General features: G+C 42.8%; 1 protein-coding gene across 14 annotated transcripts in view; it reads left to right on the forward strand.

Moving 5' to 3' along the window:
* auts2a (activator of transcription and developmental regulator AUTS2 a) overlaps nucleotides 1-24,398 on the forward strand; it is a 335,460-nt gene that overhangs the window by 245,560 nt on the left and 65,502 nt on the right. The window contains exon 1 of one of the 14 annotated variants that reach the window (XM_016674295.1): nucleotides 12,569-12,860. The exons of the other annotated variants lie outside the window; for them this stretch is intronic. Coding sequence (XP_016529781.1) covers nucleotides 12,849-12,860 — 12 coding nt within the window. The 5' untranslated portion in view covers nucleotides 12,569-12,848. Of the gene's footprint in view, nucleotides 1-12,568; nucleotides 12,861-24,398 lie in introns of those variants that run through there. 14 annotated transcript variants of the gene reach the window in all.

Raw genomic sequence — 24,398 nt, forward strand, 5'->3', positions numbered from 1 at the left:
GGTCTATTTTTTTTTTCCAGAGCTCTACATACTGTATATAGGAAACTTTCTTGTAAATTGCTTTGGATTTTATTTTATTTTTTCAAATGTAACACAGATAATATCAACTTTATTAAAATGGCTCATCAGCCTTTTGCAACCAATTTCAAATCTCTGATATATTACAAATCCAGTTTAAGAACAGTAATATAGAGGGACAAAAAAATACCACCTTCTTGCATAAAGCGTTTCACACGGCAAATAATTCACAAACATAAAACAGGATTCACTGGAAAAATCTGAAATAATTAGCTGCTGAAAATGTCACTCCAGACACCACCCTGTTTACTTTCACTTTAGAGATTTTTTGCAGTTTTTTTCAATAGTAGATCTGTTTACTAAAGTACTTTAAAGTAAGAGTGAACATATAACTGTTCCTTTCTGTCGTCGTCTGTTCCCCGCTCTCTACATAAAATGTGCCATCATTGCTTGACGGCTGCCCTGCGTGTGTTGATTTGTTTCTACTTAGTGCATAATTACACTTGTGGCTTTTCTGAGAGGAATGTAATTTGATTGTTCTGCCTGTCACTCAGTATTAAAAGAGACAAATATGAAATGACGTGTTTGAGGTTGCTTGATTACTGGCCTTGGTTTGACATAATTGAGGACATATTTTATGAAACTCGGCTCTGTGGCTTTTGATCCCTACCTTGCCAGCTTCTCGACCACATAATACGTCTCAGAGCGAGTGGTCGGTCTGGCTTTGGACCCGAGTTTTGTTTTCATGCAGCGTCAGTGTTTTGTTTTGTTTTTTTCTGTCTTGATATTTCTAACAAGGCTGTTGCTGTCCTGTCCGCTCCAATAAAACTCTGTTCAAATACAGACGTGGATTCAGAGGGCTTACGGCTCAGTGCTGGACCCACGTGTATGCGCCTCGGGCTGTGTCATGCATCATTGCCAACATGATGCCTACAGGAGACAGAGAAAAGAAAAAGAACCCACTGTAGATCAGCCTATCAAGGCCTAACCCCACTCCTAGGTATATCAGAGGCATGAAAGGATGTACTTTCTGTGTATCTGGAGGTGTCCTCCTGGGCTCTTGTTGATGAGTCAGTCGAAGGGTTGGCAGGTGTCCAGGAGGCAGTTTTAGCAGCCCTCAAGCCCCACAAAGAAACAAACCGATCTCCTCCCACCACCACGGGTGGCTCCGGCCAGCAGTTTAGCTGAAGGCGATGCCCCGATCAAGCACGGTTGTGGGCTAACATCCTCCACTCACGCAGGGATGTTCTGTGTGCTGCAGCCTGGAATACTGACCTTTCAGCACCTTCGCTGATGGGTTTCTACTTTGACAGCACGTTATTTTAGCAACAACTCTATCCAGTTCCCTGAGCCATGATCGACAAGTGTCTGCGGGTTGCTTCTCTGTGGTGCTTTATCTTCAAGTTATCACAATTTTCTGAGTTTAACTGCATTGGAAAAGAAGCTTTACTGTGACAGAACACTTGAAGCTGTGATGGACACAGAGAGGTTGCACTTGTTTATTATTTAAGGCTCACTGGAAGCAAAAAAATTTGGGTAACACTTTATTTGAAGGGGTGTGCATAAGACTGACATGACATAACATCTGTCATGAACATAAAGAGGTCTTTATGGATGTTTACAACAGTTGTCATGAAGTGCCGATCGGTAAATAATGACACTTTTAATGCAAAGTTGCTCTAAAAGTTCCATTGAAAGTCCATTAAAAATGCAAACTTTGGATTATTTTGTAAATTATGATTATTTAATGCAAAGTTGGCATTTTTAATGGTCTTTCAGTGCAACTTTTAGAGCAACTTTGCATTAAAAGTGTCATTATTTACTGAATGACACTTTATGACAACAGTCAGACATTCATAAAGACTCATTCATGTTCATGACAGATGTTATGTCAGTCTTATGCACAGCCCTTCAAATAAAGTGTTACCGACATTTGTATAAATGCAGTTTTGTGAAAAGGCATCTGCTGCCTGTAAAGCCACGTTCTGTTCTTGGGCTTAAGTTCACAACCGAATGCCCGCATGGCGTCCTTCGAGATTTTCTGGCACAGGGCAGAATTAAGAGTTTTGGCAATTTCGGCAAGTTGTCCAGGTTCTGAAAGCATAAACAAGGCCATCAGTTGTTCTTCTCATGAAGTGTGATGTTTGCACCCGACGTCATGAGAGGTTCCACTTTTGTTTTGTCAATCTACCAAAAAGTCTTGAGGATGGTCAAGACTTTTTCTGGAAAACATGAGATGGGGCCTGTGCAGTGAAGCAGTTGGCAGCACTGTTGCCTTCCAGCATCAATGTCTTAGGTTTGAATCTTTCTGCTTGTGAGTTTGCATGCCAGTGTGGTGTGCATGTGTGTGTGTGTGTGTGTGTGTGTGTGTGTGTGTGTGTGAGTGACTGGCGACATGCCCAGGGTGTGCCCTACTTCTCGTCCAATGACCATTGGAGATAGGCACCAAACAATACAGCTATGGAGCGACGGATGGATGCGAAGCGGGTCTCTGTGTTCTCGGTTATTTTCGGTCAGCAGCGGTTTTGGCCGTGGAACTCGGATGCCGTTTTTGCTCAGTCAGTTGAGGTCGACCACTGAAGGTTCACCACTGTTCTGTGTTTTCTCCATTTATAGATGGTTTTTCTCACCATGGGTCATTTAAGTCCCAGAGCCTTAGAAATAGTTTCTGGATAGATGTCAGTAACTTTATTTCTCGACTTTTCTTTAATTTCTTTACACTGGGGAACGATGTGTTTCTTATAAGATCCCTTAGCCTACTTCCTGCTGTCAGACAGGTCCTGTTTACAGGATTCCTTAATTCTATAAGTGGTTAACAGGCAACAAAATAGCCTGTTAACAATAGTTTGATGATCAGAAACAAAAATAGGAGAAATTTCTAACATTTTCTGCAAACATACATACACACATTGTTTAAAATGTATCACTTTCAATCCATCCGTCTATATTCTATGTGAACAAGCTTATTCGGTTAACCACTCAGTGTGATTGATGCCTGAAATCACCTTACCAAGCTGTCTGACCCCTGTTGAACCCGCCTGCTTGATAAAAGCCTGAAGGCAGGAGGTGGATGACATAAACCCCACACCTTTGCCCTCATGCTGTCCCTTAGTGCTGACCTCCACCCCCATGATCAGCATCTCAGCCCAGTTTGTCTGCAGCAGCTCTGCACCGCCTCAGGCCAACCTGCACACCGAATCAACCAGCTTGGAGAAATCCAAGGCCAGGCCATGGGTCGCCACGAGGCAGACCGTTCCACATTTCCAGGATCATCTCTACCGAGACCAAGGCCCATTTGTTTAGCTGGACATTATCGGCTCCTGAGGCTTCTACAAGATGATGCTAAAAAAAGAGGAAGTTAGTATGGACTATTCAAATGTAGTTGGATTCTTGCTGACTATGATCAGCAAGAAGCTTCACAAAAGCATAAATATGATAGTATTATTATTAATGGGGTGCACCAATAAATTTGCAGGCCTTGATTTCCTTAATTTTGGATGATCGGCGGCCAGCTGATATTTAAGGGGACAACACACGGAGGCAACATCACCCGTTCTTCATTCATTTCAAATGGAACTTGCACGATGAGTTGACAACTGCTTGCCTTTCCATCCATGTGACATTTTGAGCTCGTACATGTGGATATGCACACGTCAGATAAATTGTTCAACTTTCAACAATGTTGCTGCCGTTGCTATAGCATCCTGTGAGTTGGGTTGACCTCAAGTGCCAGAAAACTGTCACATTTTGCTGCTGTTCATCGCTTCCTGTGCCTCGAGCCCATTACATGTGAAACCAATCCTTTCCACCAATCCCATCTACCTCCACAAAGGTGTGAAAATCAGTCACTTTCCCGTTTTGCTCTACCTTGAGAGAGGGCTGAGTCACAGAACTGACCACAAGATTACGTCTGATGCCATTTTAGAAACTTTGTTCTTTTATTTAGCGACTTTTTAAACAAAACAAAATCAGAATCAGCAGGTCATACTTTTTAAACATTGGTGATGGCGGGACAGAAAACTGCTATCAGTTCATCCCTAATTATAATTTACAGTTTGTTAGTGTAAATTCAGTTGAAATTATGCTTTTCCTTATTGCTTTAGACTTGGACAGTTTTGTGTAACATTTGAGTAAAGTACGTATTTCCATCATATCCTGTGATGGACTGGCGGCCTGTTCAGGGCGTACCCCTCACCTCACACCAATAACCGCCGGACACAGGAGCTAGCTGTCCCATGACCCTGCAAAGTCAAGCAGGTAAAGGCAGTGGATGAGTGCTTCCATCTCCTAAAAACAAAAGTTGTACATCAGTGTTTCTTCATAAGATAAAAGCAACAGGTTGCTACATTTTCCGATTCTGCCAAATTCTTTGTGCCTCATTATTGTTCAGCGATTTCGGTTTACAACCTGATCGTCTTTTATAAGCATATTGTTTCAGGAAATTAACTCGAGGCTCTTTTTAACACGGTGGTTAAGGCTCATTAAGCAGCCCAGATGGTGCTTTCTGGTGTCATGCTAATAATAGCTCAGTGTTTTTTGCCCCGATCGCCCTGAAGGCCTTTGTCCCTCTCTCCTCACATCTTCTCTCTGTCGCACATGCTGCAGCTCACACCCTTCTGCCCCCTTTGCTTTGACAGGATGAGCTGAACAATAACCACGCGCCAGCTGATGCATGATCCATGGGTTTGACCCACTAACCCCCACGTACATTGTTACAACCTGTTTACACTGTGGAAATTGACAAATGTTTTCATGAGCCCTTTCCACCGGCCTCATATTTCTGACCCGACGCGCTTCATTGTGCACCTTCTCGCTTCTCGCGAAACTACTCCATCCTTTCTACCTTGTTAGCTGTGAATTGCGCGGAAGGGCTGCAGATGAGGACAAGCGAGAGATCGCAGGCGGCAGAAAGAGCGCATTGGTATTCTTCCCACGCTCTTAGACATTACGAGGGCATCAAGGTGCAAATATGAGTCAGACAGCTCTCATAATGGAAGAATCGAGACGCATTATGAAATAAGTGGAAGTGACCAATGAAGAGAGACGCCGCGCTAGCTGCTTTGAATTCCAATTACGCCAACCCTGCAGAGAGCGAGGCGCCTTTTAATGTCTCATGAGCCGCTGTGGGGCTTAGATACGAGAGCAGAGTCTCGCATAAGAGTCGGCATTGCAGAGGTTGGCTGGCGGGGTCACACCGAGTAGACTCTACCCTCTCTGCAGCATCAGAACGGGGGAGACGAACCTGACACTTGTCCAATAAATGAACGCACAGCAGTTATTCAGCTACAACGCCCCCAGATACCCGCGGCAACCCCACTGAGGGGCAGCGGCGGGGGGTGGGGGGATGAAAGGAAGCGACGAGGACCTCCGCGGACGAGAAAGTGGATTATCTCATGAAGGGAAATCAATTAGAACGTTCCGCCGGACTGTGAACATTTATTCATTTAGCTTGACCGCTATTGAATTTCCACGATGGGCTTTGACTGATCGGGGGGTGCAGGGGGAAGGGATCAGAGTTAATGGCGATTGTTCTGCACTCCTCCAAATGTATTATCTGCCTCATTCAGAGGGAGACACTTCATCAAACCGGAGAGAACCCTGCGGCCCATTGATGGATGGGCTTTGTGTGGGGTTTGAAGAAAAAAAAAGATGAAGCATGGGCCGTTTGGGTTGGGGTTGAGGGAGGGAGAATTGGTGTATAGGGATGGGGATGGTAGAGGGGGTGTCACAGATGTCCAGTCCTTTGAAAGAAAATTAAACAAGTACCTCATTAGCCAACGCTTCAGTGCTCCCTGGAGGTGGCCACTGAGCCAGGCTTTTTAATGAGCTGGGAACTTAAACGCTGCCAAAGTTTACCCCGGCCTCGCCTTTCTCTGTTAGGCCACTGGGAAGAGACCTAACCCCCACCCCCTCAAACACACACGCGCACACGCACACACACACACACACCATCAACCCCTGGACTCCCTTTTACCCCCTTTCGCTCTCGCCCCAGCCCTCCTCCTCTCCTATTGAGGGCCGCTCATGCAGAGGAGAGAGAGGCACCACGCTGATTCCCTGCCTTTCAGCTCCGGAGAGAGGGGGATAATGCTGTTTTTGTACCACGCATCCAGAGGAATTATGTGCGCTAATTTGATTAGGGGAAGATTTGATTAACTGGAAAATGAGGGCTTTGCTTAGACTTTCACACGCTTAATTTATCCCCTTGCAAAGCAGACGCAACATTGTGTCATGAAACTCAGAAGGCATGCGAGAGAGCCCATTCACCGGCTAGATGGCCCTTTCAGACGCAACAATATCTAGGACCGCCACGGTTCAAATTGGGATAATCAGTTTAGGGCTTTTCGCCTGGCCTCAGAATACAAATTGCATTTGGCATTAACGGTGAAAAGGTTCAAAGGATAATGAGATTAATGTAGCAGGAATTGAGCTAAGGCAGAAATTTTCTTTAGGAGAAAATGCTAAAGTAGTGGCGTTGTTGCACAAGGTGGAGCTCTTCTTTTCTTTTTTTTTCCTTCTTCTTATGACTTATGTTTATGTGCGGCTGTGGTTGCTAGGAGATTATGATAATACTCTCGCTGCAAATGTCAATCAAAGATACAGTGTGTCAAACACAGTGTAAAAATACTAGAGATTGTTGCAGCTTTTACCACTTATGCACTCTAGACACATTTACATGTCTTTGCAAAGCAAAAAGGCTTTTTATATATATATATATTACCATTCGGCGCTGCTTTGAATTCATTTGGTGGTTTTCACTTGTGCCTGTGATCCCTTTGTACACTCTGAAATGGCCACAGGGACTGAAGGAGGTGGATGCTTTGCTTTCACTCTTTTTACCATGCAGCCATGAAGGTCATATTACTGCGCGGTGATGATTACATTTGAATGAAAAGCGACTTCTTCTGGGAGAGAGGAGGGGAAAAAAGAGCCACAGGCAGGCTTGATCTGTTTCTCTGATCTCAAACCCCGACACTGTGTGACCTTCCCCTCTGTCTGCCTCCATCTTTGCTTTGCTCTCCTCTATTTTAAACAAATAGCTCTGTTATTTTACACAAGGATTGTCTGGATTACCTTTTAATAAGAGCTTAGCCACTCTTCGGCAGCACATCATCCCCGTCCCAGAGCACGGTTAGCCAATAGCCACCCCGCCCAGAATTATCCACAGCAAACGAAAGGCTTGCGTTCCTTTGAGATCTTAGAAACGACTTCAGTTTTTTATGGGGTTTTTTGTCACAGTTCCAGTGTGGAAGCTTTGACTGTCTGAAAGCCAAGAATTTATCTTAAAAAAAAAAAAAGGGGGGGAGAGTGAGATGGGAAGAGAGAAGCGGAAGCCCGAACAGATGAGCTGTCTCCTGTTGGACTTAACTCCGTCTTCCCCATCTGTTCACCCCCGTTTTAATTAAATCTACAGAGATGAAGATTTTTTTTCTCTCTCGTGCCACCTTCTCGGCTTCCTTCCTCGCTCCCATGCCCGTACTTGAGCGAAGGTGGAGTGACGCCAGCGTCCACTCCATCTCCCAACCTTGCTGCCAGCTGCTAATGAGACCAAGCCAAGGTGGCATGACAATGTTGCCAGCCATTATGAGCTGATAATGAGGAGCATTGGAGTGAAGGCCCCGGCTCGGGCTTCCTGCCATCAGCGACAGCAGCCTTCATCCTGTCCACACAGGGACATGCAGATATTCGTGAACACATACAGCTGCACTGCAAAAGTATTCGCACTGATTTTGTCATGTTACAACCACAGACTTTAATGATTTTCTTTTCTTTTTTTTTAATGGTGCTTAATTATTAACTGGAAGAATAAAGGATAATTGTTTTCAGTATTTTTTTTATTAATAAAAATCTGAAAAGTTTGGCATGCATTTGCCTTCAGTATTCCTAAGTGTAAGCACAAGCTGCATTTCTACTGGTCATAAAATTGCACAATCTGACATTTTGAAAGTAAATTTTGCTTAATGGAAACAAGAAAATTTCAATAAAACTTGTTTTTCACTAAAAGATTTTGGCGGTATGATTAGACGTGTTTTTCTGGCCATATCGAAATTGGTTTATTTTTGCAAAACTGCAATGGGAGCGCTTTTTTCACATCACACGAGTCAGATGATCAACAACAGGATGTTACCGCTGGCGCAAACCACAAAGAAGAAGACAACAGCAAGTAGTTGGAGGAGCATGGCATGTTTTTTAATGAATTATTGTGTGAACAAAACTTACTCATGTATGATTTTAACTGGTTTTCTTATTTAATAGAACCACCACAATGGCTAACTTGTGTGTTTTTTGTTTGTTGTTGTTGTTTTGTTTTTTGGCATATTGACAAACTTGCGGGCATTTGTAATTGGAAATACAGCTACTGTCTTTCTTGGCTTTGGACAGCTAGAGACATTTTTTTTCTCATTCTTCTTTGTGGAACAGTTGAAGTTTGGATGAAAGGTGTTTGTGAATATGAGTTTCATCTCAGCACAGATTCTTTAAATCCAGAATAACATTCATTAAGGTTTATTATTGTAACATCACAACATGTGAAATAAGAGAAAAATATAATCTGCAAGTGATATAGCCTAAAAAAGACATAAATAAAAAATATTAAGGAAAAATAAAGATAACCGTACAAGAAGAGGCAATAGGGCTTATATAGTCTCCACCCAAATATTATTCAAAACAATATAACATAATCCAGCAATACAATCCTTCATCAGTTGGTCATAACTCTATAAAATACAAAATAAAAACGCACCCACAAAGTGTTAATGGGAATTTAAATAGAACATGTAACAAAGGAAAAGTGACGATCGCAGTTCTTCACGTACAGTTTTAGCACGGCTCGTAGCATAACACAAAATAACCACATTTCTAGAGCTACCTTCAAACCAGTGTTCTATGTACAACTTTTTATTATTTCCCTCCCACCTTCTTCATCTTCCTCTGTGACCTGCGCTCCCTCTGAACCCAGTGCCTGTTCCTGAACTCGCCCACTGAAACGAGGTGATGCCGACCAAAACCAGCTCAACACTTAGCATGGCCTTACGTTTCAGTTTCTTCCAAGATGCTTGCTTCCACACCCACTCTTTTTCTTTAGTTTTTTTTTTTTTTTTTTTTTTTTTTTTGTCCGCTACCATCAAATAGCATTACCTTCATTTGATAATGCACCTAACACCCACCCACTCACAAGAGCAAATAGCCACCTCGTGCATCTCGGTGCTCTTCAGCGCCTCGTCCTCCATTTAGTATCATTTTCTCTTCCTGTCCGTGGTCTTAGCTTTTAAAGTGGACCTCTCATCCTCCCTGGCTCTGAAGTGCAGTCATCTGCCTTTTTTTCCCCTGTTGTCTCACCAGCCTACGCCAAACAGCTCTTTGCGCCACGGAGAGGCTGACGCTCACTTAGCACCGGAGCTGCTATCACTTCATTTGCATGGTAGGAGAGTGTGGCGGCACTTTAAGCGGCGTAAACGCTTGCCGTTAGCGGCGCAGATACCAGAAGGGCCGGCGGTTTTTAGCAGCGCCCCAGGTTAGGAACAATAACGTCACACCTCTCGAGCCGAGGCCACACTTTTCACTCGGGCTGAGAAAGCAAACGCGGCAACATTATTAGGTGTGGGTAAAGACAGGACTCTTTTTTTTGTTGTTGTTTGTTTTATTTTCCCCTCCAGGTTGCGATTTGAAGTGCTTCGTTTCACAGCTAGTGTAACCAGCAATTTATAGTAAAAAACAAAAAAACAGCATCACAAAAATAGTTTGATGTTTAATTAAAAGGAGGCAAAAAATATAATCATGAGACATTTTGTATTAGAATGAAGGTTTCTGTCTTTTCCTCTTTCCATTCTTTCTGCTCTTTGCTAAATCTAATCTAATACAAGCGTTCATTGATATTGATATTCACACGTGTTCGACAGATTCTTTCTGCGTATCATTTTTTTCTCACTAAAATGTTTCAAAACATCAAACAAATCAGACTAAGATATATATAAATACAAAATGAATGCGCTTTGGAACAATGATTTACTTTTTTCAGGGGGAAAAAGATACCCAGTCTAGCTCTATAGAACCTGGATTGTTTACATGAAATAAACAAAGGATTTGTCATTCAAATCACTGGGGCTCTTCGAGGAATCGTTGCAGCTCTATCTTCCACACTTCAGTGAAAAGATGCAGCTGCAATCCATCCATCAATCCATTTTCTGCACCCGTCACAAAGGGACCAAGATATTAAAAGGCTATGTTATTTTTTTTTTTATCAAGTCTGTCTGATGCTCTGCAAATGCGCTTGTCAGCCTGTGACTTTATCTGTTAAAGCATGTCTAAGTAGTGTGTGGCTGAGTTTTGGACGCTCGATAGGAAAAGAAACAGTAAAAAAAAATGACAGACAAGATTCAAACCATTTGTAAACTCCGTAAGGATGGTGTGACTGGCTAACCGTTAGCCACTAACTAAGCTAAAGTTAGCATTTGATTAGGAGCTCTCTATCCATGTTAACTGGGGGGGTTTCTCACAGTTTTCTAACATGTTTAATCAGTTGTTATTAACCTAAATTCTCAACTTTAAGATTGATGATTCAAACTTAACGTTGATCATTCTACAATGAACAGAGATTCTCTAAAACACAACATGAAGCATGAAAATGCACTGATTGTATTTAATACACATAAAGGGACTTCTAGCATTGTGCTCTTTTTATGTTTTGGTATTAGGACCATAGATTGAGACAAGCATAGAAACTGCAACAGCTAACCCAAAGCTATGGAAGCAAAAGCTAACCCAAAGCAATAGAAACAATAGCTAAGCCAAAGCAATAGAAGAAATAGCTAAACCAAAGCTATGGAAGCAATAGCTTCCTTTGCTTTGGAATGGTAGTCAGCGCAACACTGGGTCATTTTCAACATTATACCAAAAAAAGTAGTGAACTAACACTTCAGCGACCCCTCGCTGCAAACAGCCCTACCAAGAGGATGAAGCTATAGCTGCACGCCTACCGCTGTCTCTTTGATCCACCTGGAGGGCAGGATATTCTGTGTTTACGCTGAGGATGTGCTCGCACTCTGAGCTGTATGGAGGCTCTGCTTTGGGTGAAAAAGGGGAAGGTGAGGGCAGCATTGTTTTATATCGAGGGAGACTGTTTTTAAGTCTATATAGTCGGCCCTTCCGAACTTTATCACTTCAAGAGATATAAAATCTGAAAGTATCACTGGTGTCTGTCTTGAATTTCCCAACCTTCATGAATTTCAGAGGAATTATTGTGGGGGAGCTTATATAGTCGTAGTCAACAGATCATTGCTTATGTGAGGCTCGTTTTACAGTTTCAGTTTACGGTTTGTATCACTGGGCTCTGCTGGGTTTAACATTTGGAAGAAGAAGATATGAATAATGGAAACATTGTGTTAAACTGGGCTCCTAAATTGTTAGATTGTTGAGATTTTCTGTGTAAAAGTTCACCTGATGGGAATGTCTGGAACACATTCCCTGTACGTCTGCTGTTTTCAGTTCTAGAGAGAAACTAATCAGTCAGTCTGGGATTTGAATAGGCCAAGTTTCAGAAGGGTTTATCAGAAGGTCAGATAGAAAATAAATTGTAATAGCTTTTCCTTTAGTTGTTTTTTTTAAAGCAGTTAATTTAAAGTAGCTAATTTAAAGAATCTCCCACCACGTTTGGCCTATAAAGGCTTCAGACAACGACCTACTTTGAGGCATAACTGGTGATTTATCACATTTCTGCTGGATTCAAAAGCAGTGCTTTCCCCCCCTCTGTTACAATCACTAGAAGTAAAACAAATTGTTATCAGTCCAGATTGGAATCAACAGGTCAGACTTTAAAGAAAACTGCAGCCTTATCACTGCATCTTCACTCAAATCGGTTTTGTTTTCCAGTCAATAATGTTTCACACCCCTCCCTCTGATGTCTTATCCAAAGTGGGTAATTGACAACAACAGCAGCGTGAAGTCCAAACCCGAAGCCTTCTTCTTGCTTTAAATCTTTCCTCGTGTAGAAAGAAGCCCAGATTTAAAGCAAACACGCTGCGTCCAAGGAGCTTCCACACACATCGGGATTCATTGAATCTTCAGTCGACTGTTCTAGTCTAGTCATCAGTAAAAGGCCTTGGCTGGGATTTGGGGAGTGCAGCTGCACTTGTGTGTGTGTGTGTGTGTGTGTGTGTGTGTGTGTTTCTCTGTGTAAATGAGTTCCAGATAGCTTTAGAGGAGGGTTTTACTCGTAGGCGAGGCTGAGCCCATGGCACAGCCAGAACAGGTTGAGTTTCAAAGGGGCTTATCAGAGGAATTAGGCAAGTCTTTGGAGTTTGAGCAGGGCCTAATTCCCGCTGACCTTTCCCTGGCTCGAGTTTGACTTTTTGTGGTGATCAGCAAGTGCTCTAACAAGCTTTTCCGTCTGTGTGGCTGGGGATTACTGTGGAACTGCCGTGCCCTCCCCTGCACTCACAAGAAGCCATCTGTGGTAAAGGGAGATTAGGTGAGGGAGTGAGAACAGACAAGAGAGAGGGAGAGAGAGAGACTGAACAGAAGTAGGCAATAGCCTGAAGGGGCATTGTCATGCCTGTCTGTGTGCTGGGGAGGATTCTGCGCTTGTCAGAGTCTTCCTTTGTCACAAATTGGTATGTTTTGTTCTGCTATTTTAACCTGCCAAGAATGGGCAACCCTACGGGTCAGTAATGTTCCAGTGATCGTGGACATTTGAGGGGTTTTTTCATGTTTTTTTGGGGGTTTTTTTAAATTAAATGGAAGTATCTTATTTAGTGGAATATTTCCTTGGGATTAAACTCACTGTCTCTTCGATGCTGAGGCGAGAAATTAGCATTGGATAACAAAGGCTCTTGATGGTGTCTGAGGTAAGGCTGCACTTTCTTTCATCGCTGATTTCAATCATTTTTCACAGCAGCTGCTGAAAGTAAATTCAGGTGCTAGAACTTCTCCCCGATGGCTTTCTGACTTCTGCTCTACGACTTACCGTTGGTTTTTTTGACTATCACATTATTAAGTGATAGTCCTTTTAATTTTAAAACAGGAAGACAAGGCAATTCAAAGAAAAAGTGTGTTCTTTATTCAGCCTTAATATTCCTTTTTGTGTTCCAACACAACAAGATGCAAATGAGACGTCATCTGATTGCATTAATTATATTTCCGGAGATGATCTCCGTTCAGCAACCCCTGCTGTGCTAACAATTGAAATGATTGCATTTAATCAGTGCACTTTTGAATTAATTATGGAAACAGAGAATGTCACATCACTTATAATTAGGCAGTAGATGGCTTGTTGACTAAATGGAAAAAGATAGCTGTGCCTGTTTTGCTCATTATGCGAGGATTTAAAGTACTTAAAAATATTAGCACTTCTCCTGAGGTCGTGTTTAATTGGGATTGTATTGAAAGTTAATTGTCAGTTGGCTGTTCTTGCCATCAGCTGCTGCTACTACCTAAATATGTATACATATATAAAAAAGAAAAACTATACTTAATTCATCCTTGTTGTGTATCTTTCTTTCACTTTTGTTATATCCTCACAGGACAGGCGTTTTTAAATGTCAGATCTTTTTTTAGTCTGCTACTCAGTTAGGTCAGAGTGACCAGACAATTTCTAAGAGACACTTTGCTGCTGCATTAAGAGAGCAGCTGAGGTGTTAGCCATGACATTGTATGATGTTGGAAACAAAGTTTACAGACAGAAAAAGAACTGTAAATGTAAGGCTTTTCTGCATACGAACAACTTGACACACATTGAAATGCAGCCTGACTTATCAACAAGTCATATCAAAACCGAGAACAAACTAACAAGCTAATGTCAATGTGGAGCTTTAGCAAACTGCTACACTAGAAAAACACTTTCCGTGGAAGCAAAAACGAGATTGTTGAATGCTTTAGTTGCGTTGAGACGCTTATGTCTTCTGAAATAAATTACAAAAGCTGTGATATCGTCTGATACAATTATCAGATTATAGCAGCGTTTCTAATTAAGTTAGTTAAACAACGTGTCAAGGTTGATACTGCAGTTCCATGAACGTCTTTGGTAAGAGAATTAAACAGGAAACAACGTATGATGAGCAATTCTTACCGAGCTTCAACTTGGTAGACATTAATTATTCTGTAAGAATATGCCAAGACAAAAAAAGATCTGTATAGGCGAAAAATGGGAACCAGCAGTTGAGGCCTTTTAAAGATTGGTAATCAGCCAGAAAACACTAATTGGTGCACCCCCAATCTAAACACAAATTGAACTGAATTGAACTGAAATTATGTTTTAAGATTTGCTTATCCAGTTCTTATTTGTAGATGCATATCTGTACTTCTACTATCGATGATATTAGCTGCATTTCCACTTGAGAAGATAAATACGCACTTTCGGATTTTGAAAGTAATTTAACTTAATGGAAATTAAAATAAAAACTCATTTTTTGATGAAAAGTTTTGGTGCTAGGATGAGGTTTTTATTTTAATTCGTTTTATTTCTCAAAACTGCAACGGAAACACTTTTTTCGTTTCGTGAGTCACATGATCAACAACCGGATGTTGCCGCTGGTGCAAACCACGACGGCAGGAAGTAGCTGGAGGACGATGTATTTTAATGACTTTTTGCATGAACAAACTTATTCACATGCAAAAATCGCGCCTCTCAAACCACAATTGCGACATTGTTCTTTTTCGACATTAGCGAAAAGTCAGGAAACGTTTGCGTGCATTTTTATTGGAAATATAGCCGGTGTCAGAACACGGAAAAAGAGAAGCCCTGTCCCTTTAAGAGCGGGCACAAGACTAGAAAGAAAAGAGCCTGATCAGGATCATCATGCAGGAGTCATCCTGGTAGCCTCTCCTCCCTCTCCACTGCATTATCATAAAAAGTGATTTAGGCCTGATTGATGCAAATGGCCCTCTGTTCTTTTTCTATCATTAACGGGTCCTTCGCCGTGGCCACAGGCGGTGATTAAAGCTGTCATTTCCAGCTACTCATTAAAGGAGAGCACTGGGCCGTGGGAGGGATTCAAGGCGGGGGAGGAAGGGTGGGAGACGGATAAAGAAGGTGGAGGAATAGGGCTTTTTTTTATTTCTGAAGAATTGCTATTTAGCAGAACAACCTTTAAAAAAAGAAAAAAAAATCATATCTATTTATTTATTTATTTGTGTGGTGTGTACAGATGGCAAAAAAAAAACAAAAAAAAAACTTCATTACAAGATCTTTTATGATTCCCTGAATGGTGTTTAAGTAGCATGCCAGTAAAGCTGCTTATTTCAAGGTAAAGACAAAATAAAGAAAACAAACCTAGAGTAGGGTTAAAATGGAAGATACTACACAGTTTGCATTCAGTCTCAGATTTAGTGCTGAATTAGAAAAAGTTGTGATGCAGAGATTGTGTGAGGGAAAAAAATCAATCTAGCTTTATTTCATATTTTAATGTTGCTGCAGGCTTGGGGATCATGAACAGTTTGCTCAAATAAAAGGGAAAGTGTTCAGGAACAATCCCAGATACCGAAGTGCGTCTCCAGCCTCCCCTCGGGTTCTGGCAAAAGACATTACTGTGTGACTCACACTTACACTTGAACATGATCGGGAGTGTGTTTGTGTGCTGATAGGCCCCCATTGCACTCTAATGGGGGGGATGTTCTTGCCTGTGAGGTAGTGAGATGTGAAGCTCCAGCTGAGCTGTCCTCTGCAGGGGTCTTTGCTACCACCATGTCCTGGAGCCCTGCTCTAATGGCCATAGGTGCCCTCGCTGTTACTGTGACCAGCAGGCACGTCTCTCCACGGACACACACCACCCCAAACCTCCATCTGCTCCACATACACCCCCGACACCGCCTTAATCTTTCACTACAACTCCAGATAGCATGCTGGGATTCTGGTCAGGGCTGCACATGGCTTAGAGCAATAGGACTGGGGATTTGGGGGATTGGAGACCACAATAGGTTGGAGAAGATATGCTTTCTAAGTGGCTCAGCTCTGAGGCACTAAGCTTCAATCAGATGTGTCCATCGGGGATCAAAATTGTGCAGAAAATGCTTCCTGGCATTAAGATGTGATATTTTTCCAGTCCCAGGCTACAGGGAAACACGATGGTGTTAGCTTCTTTGTGTAGCAGGAGTTGAAGCCTCTTACTGCTGCCACAGTATCTGCTGCTAATGTAGAGATTTCACCTGGTTGAACCAAAATGAGCATGGAGGTCAGATTTCAAACTGCCTTTAGTGTGCTGTATAGTAGGCTGTAGCGCAGCTAGCTGCAGCTAGCTGTAGAACAATTAGCTGCAGTTCACTTACGGCAAATAAAAAGACATGCCTTTTTTTCCTCAATGTCTGAAGTTTAAATCAAGTCAAACTTCTCTTGTTTTAGATTAGTTAGAATTACAGAAGAAAGATTTTATTTGTTAAATGCCACAATAATGAGGAAGAGAATATATGTCAGATATTTATTATTGTCTGCAAAATCAGAAGAGTACGTATGACTTGGGTCAAACATTTTTGGTTTCCTTCCACAAGCTTCTCACAACAGTTTGCTGTAATTCTGGCCCATTCCTCCAGACAGAACTTGAACCGCCGTCAGGTTTGTCGGCTGCCTTGCTAACGCGCACATTTTTACATATAGCCACAAATTCTCTTGAAATCAGGACCAAAACATTAGCCTGGACCTTAAATCACTTTGTAAACACTTTGTCTGCATACTTGGTCATTGCTCTCTCTCAATGTCTTGCAGCCAAAATGTCTCAACATATTGAAAAAGTGTTGTTTTTTTTAAACAATACTGAGCACGGTTCGTTTCGAGTCGTCTTCCCTGAGGAGCACACTCCGCTCTGTTGTTGTATCTATTCGTTTTGGCCTTTTATCATACATTCAGCAATAGGGGGAGGTGTTGCATTGCTTTGTAGCCTTATTTTTACTCCTGTTGTATCCGACTATCAGGACAGACAACATGAATTCACCTGTGCATTCTTAGACATCCCCAAGAACAAGGTGACTTTACTCTTGTGTCTCTTGTAAATATCCATTAGGAGCAATTAGCTTCCAGATGAAACGTCTGATAATCACTTGCCTAATGCGGACATATTTCACCTTATTGTACACCCAGCATTAGTGGGTTATTGTAACGTCGCCATCCGCTCTGCGGCAAACAGCAAATTTAGCTTTTCCATATTAATTGTTGTTAGCTGACACAGCCACGCTCCTTCCCTGTAATTGAAAAGAGTAAAGGTCCATTCTGCTCTTTGTAACCCTCACAAAGTTGGATCTATTTTTAAAAAGCGTCATTTTGAAACAAAACTCTCTGTGCTCAGACCCAACACAGTCTCCTACCTGCATTTATTAACCATTAAAGCAAACATTTACTTATATGGAGAGTGATGCTATAATTGCCTGTTCATGAGCAATGTGTAGGCACATGTGCATTTATGAAGAAAAAGCCCATCACTATTGTCTGTTGGGGGTCTAATGGTGCAATTAATTCAGTTTCTTCTGTTCAGAAGACTTAAGAAAAATTGATGTTCTCTTTTTTTCACCCCCCTCCCCTTCCTGCTGGCGCTCTAAAGTGGTTCTAATGAAGAAGATAAAGTGGTTCCTTGGGTGTCTCCTTGGCTCCCAGCAGTCAGCTCGGATGACATTATTCTTGTGCAGCTGGATGGAGCCAGCGGTCTACCTTCTCCGTGGCTCCATGTTGACAAGCCTGGAGCTCCCTCCCAGGGCCGCTGTAATGAGGAGGACTGTATTTTTTATTTTTTTTCCTGTCCCAGAAGGCCTAGAACTGGCTTTACCATCAATAAACGAGGAAATGGAAGGGTAGAAATAAGCACCCCGTTGCCCATCTGCAGCTTGGACCCCACCTAAGCACGGATTATGTCATACGTCACATCATCCCGCCGCTGCGGCTCCGGCCTCCTCTGCAGCCGGCCTAAGCCCTCCAGGTGCCCAGACAGCTGACAGTGGCATTATCGCTGCAGAATACGCCTCCGGGGCTCGTCTCCCCAGGGAACGCTGCGCCTGCAGATTGCGATGCCAGTCGCGGGGAGGGGCTGACAGGGTCTTTATGACTAGACACTCTCCCTAAGGAGCACTAGGGAATAAATTAGCATGGCCACAACCCTTTTGGCATAATGTGATTGGACATGAGGGAGGAGGCCCCACCCCGCCGTTCCTCCCAGAGGACGGATACACTCAGTTCTCCACCTTATCTTTGTTGAGCATTAAAATACATGATTGCACCTCCAGGGCACGCAGCAAAAAAAAAAAAGAAAAAACAGGTCCTTTGTGTGCGCTCCTCTCAGCATCCATTGGGTAATCATAGATCATAAAGTCCGCAGATGAGCCACTGCGACCTGAAAGGAGACAGTTGCTTTTATTGTCTTTGTAGGCGTTTGTGCTGCTAGGATCATTGTAGGCAGAGAACCAAAAGGAAGGAGTACATTTTATGGGTGCACTGATTGCAATTTTCTGGCCGATCATCGGTTATCAATCTTTAAAATGGCTGAGCTGCCGATTTTGATTTTGGCTGTTTTTTTTTGTTTTGTTTTTTTGTCTGAAATGTTGCTAGTTATAGCAAGAAGGTGGACGAGGTGGCACCAGTGAGCTGGTGGGTGCGTCTATCAGTCAAACCTTTTTCTAAAAGACAACAGCAGTTGATTTTAAGACCTTTGCTTATGTAGATAAGACATATACAATCAGCTTCACACGGAAGTATCGGCCAATATTCAGGAATTCAGGGTCGATTTATCGGCGCATGCATAGTAAATTTCAATTAAAAAAATCTCAGGAATTTCATAGGAAAACATTTTAGAGTTTCAAAAGTTTCAAATTAGCTAGAAAACACGAAAAGAATTTAAATTAATCTCAGAAATTTTCTAAACAAAAGTTTAAAAAGTTGAAAATTTTCCACTTTTGAAACTCAGAAATTTTCACGTTTAATCTCTGACACTTTCAGAGATTAAACTCAAAATTTCTGAGCGTTTTTGTGGGGACACTTCTTTTTTTCTATGAACTGCGCCGTCGTATTTTTGGGAGCCAAACGCGATCTTACAGAGAGAGGGAGGAGCGGTGGATGAGAGTGGCTTAGTGGAAGATGCGCAGCCCTCAGGAGGTGCAGCTTCTTAACCTCGGCCTGCACAGTCTGATAAGAATGTTTCTTTATTGTCGGCTGGAGAGCAATGCAGACTTGCTAAAGGCTATAAAAACGAGCTTTGCCTCTCGGTCCTTATCGAGGGATTTCATCACCCTGTTAGGTATTGAAGCAAAGTCTCTTATGGCTATGAAAGCTCTGAACAGTGCTCAACCATCAAACAATCCAATAAACGCACGTCTTTGTTTTTGTGCTTTTACGTCGTAACGTAGCGACCCGACGGTATGTGGGTTTTTTTTTTTAATCAATACAAATCCCTTCCAGAATGATACTGTCTGTGACCTCCACCTAATATTACAGAAACAGTTTCGCAGGAATTCGCCACAGTCTCCTCCAGCTGGTTCTAATGGAAGTCAAGCTCCCATCTGCCAGCGATTACCGCCACGGACCGTGCCCGGAGCTTTGCCGACAGTCGCTTTTTGATTAGCAATTATCCTGGAAAAAAAAGAAAAGAAAAGAAAGAAAGGCAAGTGGAGGGAAAACTCAGACGCTCAGAAGAACACAGCTCCAACCTGTTTTTCTACCAAGCAAGAAAATTCTGTCAGGGCAGGCAGAGGTTGCTGCGGTTCACCGGGGTCCTCGGCACCAGTTGGCTTTGATTCCCCCGTGCCGCCCAGATGTTCGGATCTGGCTCTGCGTTGGCCCATATGGTTCCACTTACTCTCCGGGGGAGGAAAATAAATGGTTTGTTTTTCTATTGTGGCCTCTCTCATTACGCACTTATAAAACCAGCTTTTGAAGATTAGAAACTTGTGCCTGAGTTGAGGCAGATATAAGCTGGCATGTTAGCCTGGAATGTGTGGCTTTTCCTTCAGCCTCCTTTTCCTGGATTCTGTTTTTGTGCAAACAGGAAAACGGATTAGCAGCTCTGGAGATCATCGCGTATTCACTCCGGCTGGATTTTACAGTGGCTTGCAAACCTATTGGCACCCTGTGTGCTTTTATTTTTTATCATTTTGTCACTTTACAGTTGTTTCCCATTTTTTACTTTTAATAAAATACCTGAAAAGTGTGGCGTGTAGTTGCTGTGTTATGGTAGTTTCTTTCACACATACCATCATACTGAATTTTTCTTACAAAGCCCATATTTAATAAATTGAAGTTGATGGCTGTAATGCAGGGGTGTCCAAAGTACGGCTCGGGGACCATTTGTGGCCCTTGGACTGACTTTGAGTGGCCCCTAACTGTAATTAGAGAATGATACGAATTTGGTCCATCCAGCACAGGCGTTTGATCCGGATCAAGACTTTTTGTTTCTAATCAGGATAAAATTATGTTAAGTACAACACAAAGTGCTTGTTTTTTATAGCTAAACTTTTATAATAATTAGAACTACGGCTCTTCAGAGACTTTAGCTGAAAAGACAAGTTTGTCACGTCCAAAGCAACTTTTATTTATTGAACTTGGCTAAATATCCCGCTCTTATAAATCAGAGTAAAGTTGTTCAGTCGAGCCCAAAATAATTTGAAACTAGAGCTGTGGATCAACAATAACCAACACCAACAATCTATTACTTTATTTGTTTGATTACATGACAAAAAGTGTGGACACTCCTGCTGTAATGTAGCAAAATGTAACATTCAGCTTCAGTCTTTTGTCCCATATAACTAAAATATATTTCGGAATAGCAAAATGAATAATAAATATGGTTAACCTTCATTTACTACCAATTCTGAGCTTTAGTAATCTGTACAGTGTAAAAATCAATATTTCTTAGCAGCTATTTGCTATTTCTTAGCAAACAGAACAGAAGATATTTCTGTTCTGTTTGTTTACTGGATTACCATCACACCACCTGGTTCCTGTTTCTCCCCGTTGACCCCTTGACCTCCCCTGGTCTCATCTCCCACTCACCGAGTCAAAGCATTTCACCTCTGCTTTCCTTCTAAACTAATGCTTTCAAGTTCCTCATCACTGACAACAGTTTTGTTTTACTCCTGAGTCTTCCTGCCCGTGTCTGATAACCGGATCCCAGCTCCCTCTGCTCTCCGGAGCACTAAGAGAGGAGCTGGTCTTGGAAAGCAGGTGTTCCCCAGCCTGGCCGGCCCTGACCTTTCAAGGGTTAGTCATCTGTCAGTGCATGTCAGGCCCAGAAGTGAGACTGGGGTCAGCCTTCTAACCGAGAGGTCACCCACCATGCCTGAATGAAAGGAAGAAGTGACGAGCTAAAGATGAGGGTTTTGCTCACCTTGAACTTTCTTGTAGTTTTTTTTTTTTTTGTAACGACAGCACATCCGGCTGCTTCTCTTTGGGTTTTTGTCACAGTTGTCCTTCACTCGTGAAAGAAATTGCCTGGGAGAGAAAAAAAAACAGGAGAAAAACAAGCCAGTGTTATTCTTCACACTTTTTGTCTTGACACCACAACAGGACTCCACGGAATGTGGGTGTTTCCTGGAGTACTGCTGCAGGCAACGTTGTGCAAATCAATAAAACTCTACATCCACACAAACATGGGAATCCAAGACAGTGTGTTGCAGATTTGAAGCAAAACAAAACAAAAACAAACAAAAGAGAAAAGAAAAGAAAAGCCAAACTCTGGCTCTGATAGTTTCCGTTGCGCAAACTTGACAACTCCGCTCTCAGACTGGATCGCTTTGTCGGAAGCGGCAGCGGATGCACGCAGCCCGTCTTCATTAAACGTTCTTTAATTGGCTTGGATGGGAATAATCTTTCCATCTTTCCGAGCTCCGACGTTGGCAGACGGGCAAACGCAGCGGCGTTGCCGATCTGTCAAAACGTCAGCGGGATCTCAGGAATGAAAGCGACACATGCCGGCGAGTTGTTCGACACAATGTACAAATACTCCACATCACACATCGGCGAAAAGGCCTGTCAGAAAACTGTTTGAAGGAAATTAGAGTTTAGGTAAACACAACTGTCGTGTGCGGCGCTCCTCAGAACACTTTCTTCCTTTTCTTGTGTTGTTTAAAAGACCCTGAGCTCCGGATTCAGGCACGCTTCCATTCATCACTTGGCCCGTCTGCCGCTGTTGGCGCAACGCTGACAGTATCTTCAAACATTAAAACCCCAGAGCGTCGGCGTTGTCAAATTGAAATGTTGTAAGCAGAATTGCTGCCCACCTGCTCGGTTCCTAAAGCGCTCCAGGGTCTTACCTTGATGTGTGACAGAAGCGAGGCGCCTCTGAACCAAACAAAACAATCAGCGCGCCCTCCTCTGATTAGCAGACAGCAGCGTGATCTTCCATGTCCTTCATAGAGTTTACGCAGCCACTCAGAGGCCTCGGTGAAATAGCAATGAGCGACTCGCCGGCTTGTCAATCTATTTGCTCCATATCCTGCCTCCATCTCTCTCTAGGCCGCGGCATATCCTGGAGCTTAATAGAGTGTAGAGGTCTCATTTGAAAATATGAATTCGCCCATCGGAATCCGTAACCTTGCCCGCCTCTGTGTGTTTAACGCAAGGCTTCTGAAGGCAGTGGCTTAACTCAAGCACAACAGTGTTGAATGAAAAGCCATTACCGCGGATATATGCCTTTGTGTACTTGCGTGCACACGTGTGTCGGCACGCCTCGGGCCAGCCCTTCCGACTCCCTGCATCCCCGTCAGTCCAAGCAGCGGTGACGTGTGAAGGCGTTCGCTGTTTTATCTTCTCCGGGGCCACGCTCTTCGTGTCTCTTTGTGTCGCCGTCACTCGTGCAGAAACGCACCGGAGGAGGCAGAGGGACCCGGTACGGAAACAGCGAAGACGCGTTTGCTTCCCCGAGACGGTCCCGGCTCTCCGGGCGACGGCGTCTGTACGTTCATGAAACATGACAGCTGTTTAGAACGGGGAAGGAAGAAGAAGAGATTCAGCCATCACAGACGCTACCAAACAACTCGAGCCTTAATCGTTTGTAGATGCAACGCTGTTTTCATTTTACACTCGTCTGGCATTACAGTCTACATGTACGGCTGTTGACTGTGGTGGATCCCGTTGACCCGGTACCTCTCATGTAAATAAAGCACCGGAATATAAGAAAAAGAAAGGAGTTAGTGGATGTGGCAGTAGGTGTGAAGGCCTGGTAAAGAAGGCGGAAAAATGTGAGAATTAGCTAGTGCATAAATCTGGTGCAGAGTATCTTCATTCTTGAGGAAACGATGTTTCTGTTCATGGGTCTGAACATATAAACTCAAACTAACTTGCACCAACTTTCAATAAAACAATTTTTTTTTTACTGTTTATGCATTAAGTTTACTAGATTGATAAAACTGTCTTTGAACTCGTAATTAGTATCCCACAACCTGAACCGTTCTTTCCTTTTTCTCTTCAGAGTGGAACAATGAGGGGAATGACTTAGCCTTTGTTTTAGTTTTTGCATTTGCTTTGTACTTATTGTGGATTTTCTGTGATCATCACGGGGTCAAAACTCTAAAACACAGACTCAAACATATACATCCAGTATACTCAAACTAATATCCCAGAGAAACCACAAACTGACTGGAAATTCGCCCAGTATGTGGTTTCACATCCGCCACTGTCATAACTTTTAATGGCTTCTTAACAGGCTTATTCACATGTGATTTCAGCTAATTTTCCTATTTGATGGAAACATTGCAATTGCAAAGTTGCGATTATTTTTCTGACATTAACAAAATATGGACAAGGATATGCAAACGTTTATAATGGTAACGCAGCTAGTGCCGCCACTGCTACCGGCAACTTTTAAAAGTAAGGTAGGCCAACACTGGCAGTCATGAAAGGTGTAGCAATGAATAAATGTTGCTGGATATAGCGTGCATGCACATGTTGCTTAGTTCCAGACATCATTAGCCGTTCATAAGCTCTGTGTTAATGTCCAAACAGAGGACTGATGCATCAAGCAGCGTGACTCATGAGGCCCTCTGTGATTTCTTATTAATCACTTTTAACGTGGCCTGGCTTTCAGCGCGGCATTACGCAGGGCGCCGCGGGTTTCCGGTGGCGGGCGTCTCCGGGGCACGCCGCATTCGCAGTGGCACAGGAGGGGGCGGGGGGAACGAGGCCACAACAGCACTTTGCTTTTAATGAGGATAGCAGCGAGCACATGTGTTCCCCTGTCATTGCTCTAAAGAGCTTGATTGCAGATGCTTCCGATGACAAAAAAAAAAAAAAAAAAGACGACATCTGCGAACATCTGCTTTGGAAATTGAAGCTGGCCTTGGAACGGAACATTGACTTTGTTTTCCGTCTTTGTGGACCAATTAAGGCTAACAGATTTACGCAGCCAGATCAATCTGAAAACAATAATGGCTTTGCTGTTATTTCTCATTTAATAGCTCTGTGGCTCCTTTGTGCCCATTAG

The sequence above is a fragment of the Poecilia formosa genome, unplaced genomic scaffold, assembly GCF_000485575.1.
Source record: "Poecilia formosa unplaced genomic scaffold, Poecilia_formosa-5.1.2 Scaffold93, whole genome shotgun sequence".
Taxonomy (NCBI): domain Eukaryota; kingdom Metazoa; phylum Chordata; class Actinopteri; order Cyprinodontiformes; family Poeciliidae; genus Poecilia; species Poecilia formosa.